General features: G+C 42.5%; 1 protein-coding gene across 3 annotated transcripts in view; it reads right to left on the bottom strand.

Annotated features, from left to right (window-relative positions):
- shroom3 (shroom family member 3) overlaps nucleotides 1–15,166 on the bottom strand; it is a 63,892-nt gene that overhangs the window by 19,612 nt on the left and 29,114 nt on the right. For 2 of the 3 annotated variants that reach the window (XM_076758590.1, XM_076758591.1), the window contains exons 4-10: nucleotides 8,059–8,184; nucleotides 3,337–3,555; nucleotides 2,654–2,979; nucleotides 2,330–2,564; nucleotides 1,638–1,693; nucleotides 881–1,355; nucleotides 193–489 (exon numbers count right to left, since the gene is read on the bottom strand). In XM_076758590.1, the coding sequence (XP_076614705.1) occupies nucleotides 193–489; nucleotides 881–1,355; nucleotides 1,638–1,693; nucleotides 2,330–2,564; nucleotides 2,654–2,979; nucleotides 3,337–3,555; nucleotides 8,059–8,184 (1,734 nt within the window). Of the gene's footprint in view, nucleotides 1–192; nucleotides 490–880; nucleotides 1,356–1,637; nucleotides 1,694–2,329; nucleotides 2,565–2,653; nucleotides 2,980–3,336; nucleotides 3,556–8,058; nucleotides 8,185–11,751; nucleotides 12,507–15,166 lie in introns of those variants that run through there. The other variant, XM_076758592.1, reaches the window with a different exon arrangement.

The raw sequence follows: 15,166 nt of genomic DNA, 5'->3' as shown, positions 1-15,166 counted from the left end.
AGTGAGAATACAACCAGACAGGAAGTTACAGCCTTGGAGGACCTACACAGGTGCCACCACATTAACTTAATGGCCTTATCTGACTGCAAGCTCCTGCAGGAAAAGGCCAGCTGAACCAATGCAGGCAGAAAGAAACGGAGGGGTCATAACAACATACAAAGATCGCAAAACATTCATCCCTCCATACTGTACCTGTTTCTGTCTTTCCTGGACTCTACAGGCGTGCAGGGGTCCCTCCACTCTTGTGAGGATGGGGCCCTGAGTGCAGGTGTCACCTGGATGTGGGGATTTTGGAAATCTGGGTTCTGATCCTGGATCACTTCACTGTGACGTCCCTGGCTTGTATGAATATGGGACCCCTGGAAGTTCTGACTGTGACGTCCCTGGTGGTTTGGGGCAATTTGGGCCTCTGTCTGGCCCTCTGATCCCCCTCTGGCAGTTTCCAGGTAGGTTTTGTAATGTCCAAAGTTAGATTCTTCCTTTTGAGGCCTGATAAAAGTAGAAGATTGAGTTGGCATTATAGGCCAATGTGAACAACTTTTAAAGTCCTATAGCACAAAATGAGAGTAATGCCAGACACAGATACACAATACCAGCCCAATAACCCAACTTGACAGATGTGAGGCATCAGGAATGAAAATGAGCATCATCACAACTGCTCGTTTTATCACGTGTATAGAGTAGCGTGTCATAATCAACTCATCTGGGATGGCCCTGAACATCTAGACAAACAGACTAACATGATATTGTCTATTTACATTCGCCATGTTTTGACAAAAATATGACTCTTCGGGACATACTCCAGCTAACTACAGCCACTTGGTAGTGAGTGATGACACTCAAAATGCAGTTGCTTGTTAAAATATCAATATAAAATCACCTGTTTGCTTCTTGTGCTTGAGTCCTGTTCTGTGTAGAGGCAGATGTTGAAGAAGAGGAATAGGAGTATGATGAAGAAGTGTTATTTTGGTATCCATTTTCTGTTGCTGACATTCTTCCATCCCTCCGCCCTTCTGTTGCTCCGTCCTCTCTCCCTCCAACGCCTTGCAGCCCCTGGTGCTGATGCCGGCTGCTCTCCTTGGCCAGGGGGGGGTAGACTCCGGAAGAACCTGGCCCGGGACTGGCACTGGGTATCTGTGCATAGTGGGGTTCAGGCTGGGGGACAGGGTACATGCCTGTGGGCAAAATGAACCGCCCAGACTGGGAGATTGGGCCTGCAGGTCCGGAGGAGTGTCCAGTAGGGGAAGGGGGCTGGGGAAAACCTCCGCCCTGCCGGGGCTTTGTGGTGGGGCTACTCTCTGGACTCTTCTCTATCACTGTGTGGAGTTGACCCTCAGTGCCATAGGAGCCTTTACCTGGAATCATAGTAATTATGTCAGTGATTGTAAGAGAAATGAAGAAGATGATAGCAGAGCTTGTTCTAGCTGCTGTTTTCAGACTGCACATATTTTTATAATCATCAAGAGGATCTACAGTAAGAAACACGTTGCCTGTTGCACATGTAGACATTGTTTACTGTACTCTTTGGCTTTTAAGGAACTTTTTCTACATCTTTATAGATTTGAATTTACTTATATATTTGGATCCTGTTCTGTCCTTAGAATGAGGAAAATCATGGAGATAAAATGAAAACATACCTGCACCTGAGGCCACAGGGCCACTGGAGTGATGCCAGGAACCTTTCTGCAGAGACCTGAGTAAAACACATCAGATTAGATAAAATTAGAATTAAATGACATTTCATTTTACAGAAGTACACCGCATTTAACAACATTTGAAACTTCAATGTTTTGTAGCTACTAGCTTTGAATCACATATCACGCTATGCCATACAGTTTGTTTTGGAAAATATTACATCTTACTGCATTGTACCTTACTGTATTGCCCCATACTATATCATATTGAATTTTAACATTTCATATTGTACTTTACAGTGCAATACTTTGTTGTATTGCATTGTACTGTATTATATTGTATCACATTGAACTGAGTTTTACTGTATTGTACTGCAGCATTTTGTATCATACTATATCATACCATTTCATAGTGTAGTGTATTGTAATGAAGCACGTCATATTATTGCAAGTTGTATCATATCATATCCTATTGCATTGATCAAAGCATATGGTGTTATATCATGTCATATCATATTGTGACTGTATTGTAGCGTGACGTGACATTTCATGTCTGCTTGTCTTCAAGTTTAAAGTAAGGGAAAACACATTTTGAAACACAAGCTTGACTGAAAGAGGGAACTTTGTACTTTTGATTGTATCAAATCTTGATCACCTTTATCATTATTAAATCAGACTTGACAGACTCTACTCACCGTAGTGACCTGGCGTGTTCCAGACTGGACCAGGAGTTTGGTCTTTCGTGGTTCCTGATGGCTGCGTAACTGTCGCTTCGCCTTGGTGGAGGTGGTGCCCCCTTCAGGCTCTCGTAGGAGCTGTGGCTGGCTACCGGGCCCCATATTGGACCCACACTGTGTCTGTTTGAAGCTGGCATGCCACCACTGCTGCTGCCACTACTGCTGCTGCTGCTGCCACGGTAGCAGACGGGAACTGGAACCAGTAATGAAAAGACAAAACAATGAATCTTATTAAATTAGAATTACATTGCCCAAAAACCATCCCTGAAACAGAAACTTTACCTTGCAGGTCTCGGTTTTGGCTCACCCTTGCCCCTTCCCCGCTTCTGGATTCACCGCTGCGCAGCAATACAGCGGAGGAGGAGCTCAGCTCATGCTCTTGAGATAGGCCCTGCTGGGCATCGTAAACTGTCCGGACATAACGTATGTCAGCCTGCTGCATCTCACCACTTCCTCCTCCTCTCTGAGACACAGTCTCCAGCGAATAGGAGCGCTCTGGGCTGAAGGAGGGGGTGGAGGCAAGGTACTCTGGGATACTGGAGCTGGTGGAGAAGGAGGAGTAGGCAGAATCTCGTTTGCTGTGGAGGTGGTCAATGCTGTTGGATGACCTGGAACACGACAAGAGATTTAATTTGAGATCATGGAATTGAGACATTTACAGCTGTGAAAGACACACCCTATCAAAGGGCTAGTTGATCTCCATTTGACTATGCTATTTTCAAAAAGATGACACCTGGTGACCAGTTCATCATGCATAGGGAGGCTCACATTCACTGGATTTTCCTCGTACTATATAAGGCTTATATGTGTCTTCCATTCTCTTTCCTCTAGTTTCTCAAAGTACATTGGTGAACATGGACAACGCTGTTTAAGTTTGATCAAGACGGGCTAGCTAGCTAGGTAGGACATTTCCTGAACCTGCTGTACTTTGTTCAGACAGTAATGGCTAAGGTGTTTGTATGAACCTGGCAGAGGATAGCTGGTGGCATGAGGAGTAGGTGGGATGTGGTCCGCTGTGGCTGTGGTGACCCAGAGGATGGTGGTGCTGAGCTCCGGAGTGATGCTGGGAGGGCAGAGGCGGGTCAAGGCTCTCCATGCTGCCCCTGGAGCTGTACTGGTCCGGACTCTTCCTCAGGTAGGTCCCACCAGAGTCAAACCCACCAGACAGGTCAGTGGTGGAGGCACTGAAAGACAGAGAATTAAAATCTAGGAGACTCATTCATGCTTTGACAATGGACATGTGGCAGAATCATTATAGATTAAGGTAAACTGAGATGTTCTTTGGTCTTAAAGCTAACATCAGCATGCTAACATGGACACAATGACAATGCTAACATGTTGACGTACAGCAGGTAATATTCACCATATTCAGCATCTAAGTGTAGTGTGTTAACAAGCAAAAATTTCCTTATTAGCTCTAAACGTCACGTACAGCTGAGGCTGATGGGAATGTCATACGCAGTGTTGTGCATGAACGACTGAAAGAGTGCATTCATTGAATGTGCTTGTGTTTTTAGCGAATGGTGAACTGAACACATCAGTTTGCAACTAATGACTGTGAGCATACGTGTTGTATGTTAAGTTTTTGTCTGCAGATTCATGCAGTTGGCAAAGCATGAAATAAAGAGGGAGTGATGGTCTGATTATTGTTATGGTTGTATGAGGGGCTTGTGTTCTCCCCTTCTAGAGACTTACAAAGACAACTTAATTAAACTGGTTCATTCACAGAGTTTCCTGGTTTACTAAGCTGGTTTTCTTGTCTTTGTGCATATGAGAAAACAATGAAATCATCTATTTTTCAGTGCTTTGAGGAAGGCAAAACACAGTGTCCAATTTATCTTACTTTGTATTTAACCATGTGCTGCAGCAGTCTTGACATTAAATTGACAATATATATGACTTTTACATAAAAAATACACAGGTGTGTATTCAGACATGAGATCAATATGTTCAATTGTCAGAACATTTAGGTCCTCTAGTGCATGTCTGAAAGAGCTTTGTTAGAACCGTTGGCTGTAAAGTTGATAACTGACTGGAATGTAAATGTGTGTCTACGTCACAGTTTGACCCACCAAGTCCTTCAACCGAACACAATGCAATTACTGCTGTGGAAAAGAGGACAAGTCTCGGTCTGTGTCTGTCTGTATTTCTCTTTTTCTGTGTCAGTAACTTCTCTGAGTCTAACTTTTGTTTCAGCGTCTCTCTCTTTCTGTCAGCTGTACTGTCCGCCTCTGTTTGACTTTCTGTCTCTGTCTCTCGTTTCCCAGTTCCATTACAGTAGAAATGTTAAAACAAACTTTTCATTCAGACCCCTACTTTACTAACAGGACACGAGCAGACTGTGTGCGTGTGTGTGTGTGTGTGTGTGTGTGTGTGTGTGTGTGTGTGTGTGTGTGTGGAGGGAGATGGGGTTGGTTGCCATGGGAGACCCAGAGGTGAGGGGGAAGGGCATCAGGAATGCCCCTTAATGCAGGCATCGACGTCAATGCCCTGTCCACCCGGCACAGACACATGCGCACACACACTGCCACGTCAGAGGCCTTTATTCGCCCTTCACTGCTGTTTAAAAGAAACAGTGATATAACTTTCTCTGATGACATAAACCCACTGACCAACAGCCCTGCTTCACATACAACACAAGCACGACACTAGAACAAGGCAATTATCTTATTTACCGGTCAGTGCAATGGGGATGACTAAATGCTCAACATATCACAGCAGATACTTCAGCTGAGAAAACATGTTATTGGGTGATATGCAAACTTTTATTATGACCATGTTTGCAGCCCTATCACCCAGCAGGAGCTCTGATGTGTGTGAGACAAGATATCTGAATCCTAAAAACCCTTGTGGTGCACAAGACAACACCTGGATAGACCTGTCCTTAATTTAAACACACACACGTCCAACTACAAGGCCTTCACGGACGTAAGATATTACCAACATAACCCCAACCTTAACCTAAAACAACTCTAATCTTGATATTCAGATCAAGTACACAGCCCTTTGAAGGACATTTTTCTAAAAATGTTCTCACTTCCTAGAAAGCTCCTCACTTTCCAAAAATGGCTTAACTTGCTAAAAATGTCAAGTTTTTCAAAATGTCCCTTGCTTTCTAAAATGTCCTCATTTTCCAAAAAGTTCCCCACTCTCATAAAATGTGTCTAAAATAGTCCTCATTCTCGAGCTAAATGTAACTGGTCCTCAAAACTAAATAATTACATGCCAAGGCCACTAAGACGGAACATTGTGTTCAATAATCAACAATCATATTTAATCAACTATCATGTTTCAATGTGTAATAATTAACATTTAAGATTCAGTCAACTACATATTGGAAATCATTATCTAAGAGATGAATGGCCACTGTTGTTAACAGCATGACATTTGATAAACACATTTTGACACCTTAGAATGAAAACACACCACGCTGACAGTCAAAGGTCACATCGTATAACAGACAGATAGCAGTGAACAGATCCAGATATTGATCTGTCTCTGCACCTTTGTCACCCAAACAAATTCCTGCTGTCGTCAACACAAAGTATCATTACAGTGTTATACAAACACTTGGAATGTCCAGTGACGGTTTTTATTGAACTGAATAAGCTTGTGTATATATATATATGTACAGTATAACAGTAAAAACAATTGGTTGAGACACCAGTAAAGTCTTGTCATCAACACTGTGTCATTATGTCAAACCACCACTGGCCATCGGTTCCTCAGCCGACCTGTGAGGCAGTAAACTACTTGACTGTCCTGATTTCTCCAGAGATCATTTTCTTGTGGAGTACAGGGTTGTTTCTTTTACCGTCACCTGGTGGGTGGACATTAAAAGCAACTATAAAGGTCCATTAAAAACACATCAAGCATCAGGAAACAGTAACTGCAGGTCAAGAAAAGTAACAAATGCAGAGTTTATTTCATATGGCTTTGACCCGGGAGCTGAGATCTTTAAGGAGGACATGTTTAATGCCAAGAGCAAACACTGGTGTCTGTTCGTCTGTGATAAGACACGAGACGTTGTATGTTTCTCTGGAAACATGAACTTTGACCCTGTGGGTGACTGACTGATAGCAGAGAGCAGTAAACCCAAACTCCAGGATTCAAAATGTGTGGAGATCTATGGTCTCCTCTCCTTGTTTTCCCTTTTGTGCTCCTGTGTTTTGCCTCCCCTGTCGTCTCCTGTCTGTCTCTCCCCCTGTCTTTCTTGTCCAGGCTGTGTCAAGGCAGGGTGTGACCGATAGACTGGGCCTACCTCTCCCCTCCAGAGCACAGCTGCACTCAATCCAGCAATCAGACCCTACTCACTATAGAAGCATCTGAGTTCCAGCCAGTATTTGTTTAATCATCTGTCTACCTGCAAGCTAACAACCAAGACCCAGTTATAGCTAAGTACCTTTTGACTTTTTTGCTTGTCTGCTACCTGCATTCCTGACTCCTTTTTGTCTGTCTGTGCTCAGGTGCAAATCCCACACCTGTCTTTGTCTGTGCCCTGCCAGTCTGCTCTCACCTGAAGAGGCTGGACCGGTTGCTTCCTGGACTCACTGGATTCACCTGTTGCACGTTCTCAAATTGTCAAATTAAAACTGTTAACCTTCCTTCGACTCCTGTCTCATTTGTCTGAGCTCAGTATTTTGGGTCCTAAAAACTATAGAAACTAACAAAATGTCTTCTCAGACAAGTTCATATGATCCTGAACAGAATCATAAAAGAGGTCATTGTGTTTCTTATCTTGTGTTCTTACATTTATGACCACAGTGTTATTGTCTTCTTATCTCCAACTACAAATGTCCACTGATTCTACACAGAAGGCAGCAGGTTATAAATGGTCACAAACTTCTGCGGTGATTAATGTCCTTGACTTGCAGATGGCTGAGACCTCAAAGTACAGAAAATCTGCTTTTCTTTTATATCCATCCATATACTATTACTTTAAGTCCAGCTGCTAGAAATGCCAGGTATGGGCATTATGATTAGGTGCAAATATTCAGGAGACAACAAAGCCACATGGCAGGGGTTGGCATTGTCATAAACAAACAGTATGGTTAATGTCATATTTGAGCCAGAAGAGTGGAGCAGAACTGAACTGAATACTGCAGAGCAGCTTCAGAAATTTCAACTCAACAAGAAACTAAACATTAAGTTCGTCTGTGCTGAGCATCAATACACCTGAGGGATAAGAACAGCTTATGTGTTACACACACCAAAAACCTCAAAATGAGGGAGACAAGCTGTTTAATGTTACACATTTGCCCAAAGCGATACCTGTAACAGTACAATATGTGTAGGTAATACATATATGGCTGTACTTCTTAAGGAAAATACAGAGTAGCAATAGAAAGCATCCCGACTGGAAGCATTACAAATTGGCCTGTGATGCACACGGCCCACGATCACAGGGCTCTGCAGCAGGTGATTAAAACCACACAGAACTTCACTGGTACCCATTTACTGAGGATTTGTTGATATTGTTGAGGTGAGACGCCTGAGCAGAGCCTACCTGTTATTTGACTCTATTCTAATTGAAATATTTGTATATGTTCTATGTGTGTGTAACATAACTAAGTTGACCACCAAAGTTGTCCATTTCTGCTACAACAAAAGGAAAGGTTTGGTTGCACACTGAATGTACTCGGTATAATTATGGATATTCACTGTCAGAGCTGTTTTTGAACACTGACCTGGGGTGGTAGGTGTGGTGCCAGGCACTGCTCATGGTATCCATGGCTCCTGGGTCCACTTCCTGCTGAACTTCAGCAAGCTTCGTCGAATGCCACGAATGAGGACGAGACGCCGGCTCACTGCGCCTGTGGGGTTGAAACACAAAGAGAAAGTTAGCATATATGCAGCGTTTAAGTCATATTTACAGTGCAACAACACATTCTGGCATCAAACTCAAGAAAAGAGTAGGATTAATTATCTGTAAAGGAAATACAACTTCTTCAAAGGTCATTATCTGGGGGGAAGGGTGACAAACAGAGAAACAGCTTGTTTATTATCCTTACTACTTTTAGAATATCATGTGGACACCTAAAACTACTCTGTAAACAGTGCTGTATTGAGAACACTGGGGTCATGCTTCTGAGAATTTTTTTTTTTGGGGTGGGTGGGTGTACATAGCAGTATGACACACATACTGTAGACTTGTAAGGATCTGCTCTAAACTGTTAGACTGGCTCAACTTGTAGGCTCAGATGCACATTAAGGAAGTGGAAGGTCGGGTAGCAACATTAGCATGTTAGCATTCTAGCAGTTACCAGATTGAAGGAAGACAACAGGTAAGGTACAAAATAGTAATAGTAAGTTGTACTTTGAGGGAGGGATGTATTTCAAGTATTTAGATGTATTGCTGGTAGTGCATTCGAATGCACTTACTGCTGACTGATTAACAAAAAGCTGCATGTCAACCAACACTCACACCACAGACATGGTTTCTATTTCTAAGCTGTTTATCTGCTTCCATCCTGCACAGACCCTCATTCACAGAACCATTAGATGTCTCAAACTGCCACAAGGAATCAGCCACTGAACAGAGTTTATTATCAGAGCTGGAACCAGAAAATGGATTTCAACATTAAACATTACCCTCCCACAGTAACACAACACAACACACACACAGCTGTATGGTCTCAGAGATGTGACTCACCTTCTGCCTATCTCTGCCTCTCCCTTCCCTTCCAACTGGAAAAAATGCTTAAGTACTTTCAGCTTCCAGCTCCCAAAAAACTGATAGCTGCAGCTGAATGTGCAGATGGACTTTAATCAAAACGAAATATTTCTCATCTGCATCCATTTTACAGTCCTGCTCATGCTGTTAATGCAAATCCAACTTCCTCCATGTTCACCTGATGTCTCACTAAATTCAGTATAATGTACATTTACACAGCAGTCAACAACAGTCATGTCATACACTGTCATGCTGCTCCAAGTTTCAATTTTTCAACATACATACTGTTTCCGTTCACTAAATATTTCCTGTCACTTCCACTATGCTGTTTTTTCAATTAATGTTAAGGTACTGTGAGTGACACTCAACATTACCTGTGCAAATGTTTCACATTAAAAGGGGAATATGCATTGCTACTTGATCTGACTGAGCATTCAAGGACAAGCTCACAAGGCAGCCACGCCCTGAAACATACCCTGCTTTATCATCTATTCTATTCTAAATGGGACAGTTATTTACAAAATAAACATGATGCTGTATTGAAGACTTGAAACTAGGGATTGAGACCATAAACTCATTAGGAAAATGTTTACTGAGGCTACAAGTCAACTTCACTTGTATCTTCATGGCAATATTATTTCAGGGATAAAGTCAGGTGTTTCATGTTTGTAGTGACAATCCTTATGACATCATCATCATTATTTGTGAATGTGTTATCTAAGCAGTTATGATAACAGAGACATCGAAGAGCGTGGTGGTTATAACAATCTCCCCTAATCCTCGTTATATTTGACATGTTGGGCCGCTCTGTATTTATGCACAGAGGTAAACAGGAAAAGATTGTATCTGAGAAAGCAGGAGACAGAGACATGAAAGCCCCCATGTGAAACAGAGGATCATGGGTAATTACAGGACATGACTGGAATACCTCAACACGTTATCATCGCAGTTACACTTGTACAGATATTCACCCTCTCTCTAGGGGGACTGGCTTGAAATCCAAGTGCAATTGTGAAAACTGGGTAACACTAATGCAGATAAATTCTGAGAGTCTTTTTGTCTTCGATTGTCCATTCACAATAGAACAGTATTCATCAAGGTCACGTCATGTCACCAGGACCAGGGACAATTCACGAAGTCCATGTCAGATTCACAAATTGCAGGTCTGTAAAGACCACGCACAAGTCACCAAGATGAAGGTATGTTATCGCACAGCACAAACACATGCATGTGTTTATCATGTTGATTCTTAGTTATTAGTCAGATGAAGACTTCAGACTCTTTTTTGATGTTCTTCATTTGTCCTTCTGTTTTGAAGTACAGAGTGCAAATTTAATGTTTTGCTCTTAACATCCAAAATGTTCAGTGTGCAAATCAGAGCCGAGTCATGATAAAAAAGTTGGGATGGAAATGAGACCCCATTACTCCAACAGTAAGTATCATATTCAGTTTGACCCATTGATTGAGTTACAGGAAGCACCTCGTACTTTTTCTGTTGCTATGATACAGTGTTGGAAATGAATCTTTTCTATCAGCAGCCAAAGTGGCTACCAGTGACTCAATTCTTCACCAGCCACCATTTTGAAATCCCACTTTTGTGTGTGACTAATGGTTTATAATAATAATAATAATAATAATAATAATAATAATAATAATAATAATAATAATAATAATAATAATAATACACATTTTCCCATAGAAAAGTATTCATTTAATATCTATCCACGTAGTTATCCATTTTTAATTCTCTCCTTCACACCACACACACACACACAAACAAACAAACACACACACACACACACACACACACACACACACACACACACACACACAGTTTCTCTCTCATTAATGTTAAGTCAATAATCACAACAATTCATGCATTTCCACACTTTGCTGTAGCACATCAACCTTTTGTTAATGTCCCGCCCCATCAGGGCTGTGATTGGTCCTATCACAAAAAGTCACACTGATGATCACATCAGCTTCATGAAAAGCTGACCATGTTTACTTTCAACAAAGGACACATGACGCAGCTAAATACGCAGCCAGCCAAACCCAAACCTTGCTTATCTTATCCCTGTTGTCATCTGTCTTACTGCTGCAGCTGCAAAACCTTGACCAACAGTTGAACTGGTATCACTGGTATCACTGGTATCACTGGGCTCTATGGGCTGCTCTCCCCTCTCCACTGCTGGTGCCTTCAGGCTCAGTACTCTCAGTTGATTGACGAGTAATGATGATAATTTGTTGTCAACCTGGCCCACAGAGGGACCGGCCTACTGGGAATTGTCCCAGATCTCCCAATGGCCGGTCTGACTCTGTTCCTGATGATTGAGATAATGTTTTCATGGAATGATTCAACTGTTTGTTTAATGCCCCCTTTGTTTACCTGCCGCCATGGCTGGTAGATGCATCAAATTCATCTGTATTTGACCAGTGATGGGTGGTGATTTCCAACCCTGCTAAGAAGAAATACTAAGATGTTGTAAACCATATTATAATATTCCAGTTTCAGGGGTAAAAGCATGAAGATTATTTTTGTCTGTGAAACTTTATGACAGATATAGATTCATGTTAACCCCTTTACTTTCACGTAAGGAAAATCAGCCCCAGGTCTCTCTTAACTCAGACAAACCTCAATAGGACTTCTCTCGTAGACGTCTCCCATCTTTCTAACAGAATAAACAAAACAGGTGTCCTGTTTTACCTGGAGGTGAACCTGAGGACTTTGGAGATGAGGCCTGTTGCCAGGCTGTTGACGCTGGCCTCTGACGGCGAGCGACACAGTGCCCCGTCCGACCGGCCCAGCTCTGCTTTCTTCTGCTTCTTCCGGAGCTTCCTGCGGTAAAACGCCTCCAACAGCTCCATGCTCTCGATTCACAGTCACCCGTATTCTGGTTTCGACTCTGCTGCTTTCTTCTTAGTTGTACTCTTTTATTTTCTTCTTCACTTAGAAAGTCCCAGAATGTTCCATTTTCCGTACCCTTTCCTTCTACAAAACTCCAAGAAAACCTATTTTTCCCTGATTTCAACAGAGCTCTACTCAACCCTTCCCTTACATGCTATCCTGTGTACAAGAGACTTCAAAAAGTGGGCTACTTGTCCTCTAATGAAATCTACTCCGCTACATTCTACTATACCTTCAACTGGACCTTCAGCTGTCTTGCTTTGCTGTATTTTTTTAACCTTAAACCTATAAGAATTTTCTTTCCTACATGCATCTACTCTGCTCCTACCCAAACAAACACGGATTAACGCTCTTTTTCAGTCAATGCCTCTCTTATGCTGGAGTCCACTATCAACCGTGTCTCCTTTCAAAAAGCTGAAACCCTAACTGACACGACCATGCTATTCCTGCATTCTTACATTCATCTACTCTATTCCATCAAAACTCCATCGAAGACTTGCCTCTACCGATCCCGTCTCTGCCACCCTCTGATCTGTCTCTTTGCTCTAGTTCCAGTCTGGGGCTAGCTGGTCGGATTGAGTCGTGCTGCGTTGGTCCCTGGCCCGGAGCTCATTAAGCAAATGAAGCAATTAAGTGTCATTAGGGAACTGTACGATAAAAGCATAAAGTAAACATCCTTGGCTTGGCTTGGTCTGGTGGGTAGCAAGTTGATGTGGTGTGAGCGAGAGACACTGAGAGTCTGAGGGGAGAGAAAGACAGAGAGAGAGAAGGGAGGAAAAGAGGGAGGCAGGGTGAGAGATGGTGAGAGAGAATGAGTAGCAAGAAAGGGAGGGAGGATAGAGGGAGATAAGAGTCGTTAGGGAATGAAGCAACTAAAAGACTGATAGAGAGACGGTAGAAAGAGAGGAAATAGTGAGAGAGATAAAGGAAGGAGAGGATAAAAAAAGGCAGAAGGATGAGGAACTTCCCAATACTGCCTTTCCTATCTAACAGCCATGAAATGAAAATAACTTAGAGAATAACTTGAGAGGTAAAGAAGAAGCAATGAGTGAAGTGCAAAGGTGAGAGAGGAAGGGAGGGAGGATCAGTACAGTGAGGAGGAGGAGGATGGGTGAGGAAGAAGAGGGAGGACAGATAAACACAGACAGAGTTGTTGAAAACAGTGGATTATTGAGCTCATTGCAGGAGAAATGGATTTTGAAGCTGCAGGGAAAATGACATCTCATGATGCAGCACGTGGTGTTATTGACTGTTAGATTATCACTGTTAGAAGGACCGGAGTCGACAAACAAGGGCAGACATATCAATAAAGGTTAGAAATCACTGATCAGTAGTGGGTAAATTAAAAATATAAAAAAAATGCTTTGTTACTGATTTCTCACTGAAAAAAAAATTCCAAATATCCATGTTTCCCAGACAACGTATTCGAATGACTTTGGTGATCCCAACTTAGCCTGCAGCAACTCTCCAACTATTGGATGGACTGTGATGAAAGATATTCATGTTGACCACAGGATAATTCCTGACCTTGGTGATTCCGGGACTTTTCTGCAGCACCACAATGAGGTTGACATTTCTGCTTTGAAATGAGTTAACTACAGACATCACTGGTCCCTAGAAAAGAGATTCTAATCATTTTGGTGATCCCCTGACATTTCGTCTTGGGCCATCATCAGGATAAAATTACAGTTATTCAAATACTGCAAAAACTAGCTAAACAAACATGATGAATCAAGTAAATATTACCTACTAAACATCAGCATGTTAGCATTGTCACTGTGAGCATATTAGAAAGCTGATGTTAGCATTTAGCTCATTGCAGTGCAGCCTCACAGAGCTCCTAGCATGGCTGTAGACTGGACTAAACAAGTAACCTTTAAAACCAAAAACTATAACAAAATGTTTGTGCTGTATCTGAGATCACAGAGAGAAATGGATGATGGGGTGGCAAGGAAATCCTCTCCCTTTGTAGTGTTTGAATCAGGTGTCAGGGCTGCACAGACCCCAAACACTTTATTCTGGAAGACTTCCTGCCTGAAGGCTGCAGAGCACACACACACACACACACACACACACACACACACACACACACACACACACACGCACACACACACACGCACACACACACACACACACACACACACACACACACACACACACACACACACACACACACACATCTCTCCACAAACACACACAGACACACAGAGGTGTATGTGACATTCTGTTCAGGTTGATGAAATGTGACCACACCCTCAATATTGCAGATAATTACTCACCATCCTCACTGTTCCCCAGTACTCTAACTGTAACCAAAACCATCTACTACATACACATGCTGGTAACTTTTTTTGCTGATTTGGTCATATTGTGAACATCTTCCATATCTTCTAGTTGTGCGCCTGGCTTTCCTCTGCCATTGTTGCAGCAATCTGCTGTGTTGGCTGCATTGGTCTCTGTGAGTGCGACTGGGTGGCTGGCTGGCTAGCTACGCCTGCAGGAGCTTATGGAGCGTTTCAACTCCGAAAATGTTGGAGCACTTTTTTGATTCATCATCATCATCTTCCTGGAAAACATCATCAAGAACTGCTGAAACCTCTTTAGCCAGTAAAGCCTCCCCAAAGACTCTTAGGACCTCTTCAGTAACCTCCTCACTACCTTCTGGCACATCCTCAAGGACCTCTCCAACTTCCATAACGACATACAGAATGTGCTGACACATATTAAACTAATTTAACCACAACATTGAATCAGGTGTCAACTTACCCATACCACATCTCTACCCCTGCCAAGACTCTACGAACTGGGCCACTGCCACCCCATCCTATTCCATATAAAAACTAACCCTTGCCCTAACCACAGCCATATCCCTGTGCCTGAATCTAACCTCATACCAATCCCGTGCCTACCTCTGACTCCTACCTCCAGTTCCATGGGACCAGAAGATCAAAAGTTAATGAACAAAAAGCTAAACATTGTTGACCCTGGTCAAAGCCTGGAGGGGACACCATTTGATAGTATACTAAGGATGAGAGGCTGGTATCCTTTTTTATCTTAGATAACTCTAACCTAACTGATCAAAGTCTAAGCTAATGTGGGCTAAAAGCTAATTCTACGCTAATGCTACCTCTAACTCAAGGTTAAAAATGTATCGTTTTACCTCAGACCTCATTGTTAGAGGCAGACAGCTTCTCGTAAACTGCTTGCAGAAGGC

This window comes from Chaetodon auriga, chromosome 19 (assembly GCF_051107435.1).
Source record: "Chaetodon auriga isolate fChaAug3 chromosome 19, fChaAug3.hap1, whole genome shotgun sequence".
Lineage (NCBI taxonomy): Eukaryota > Metazoa > Chordata > Actinopteri > Chaetodontiformes > Chaetodontidae > Chaetodon > Chaetodon auriga.
Note: the sequence above shows the minus strand (reverse complement) of the source record. Positions and strands in the feature narration are given on the sequence as shown.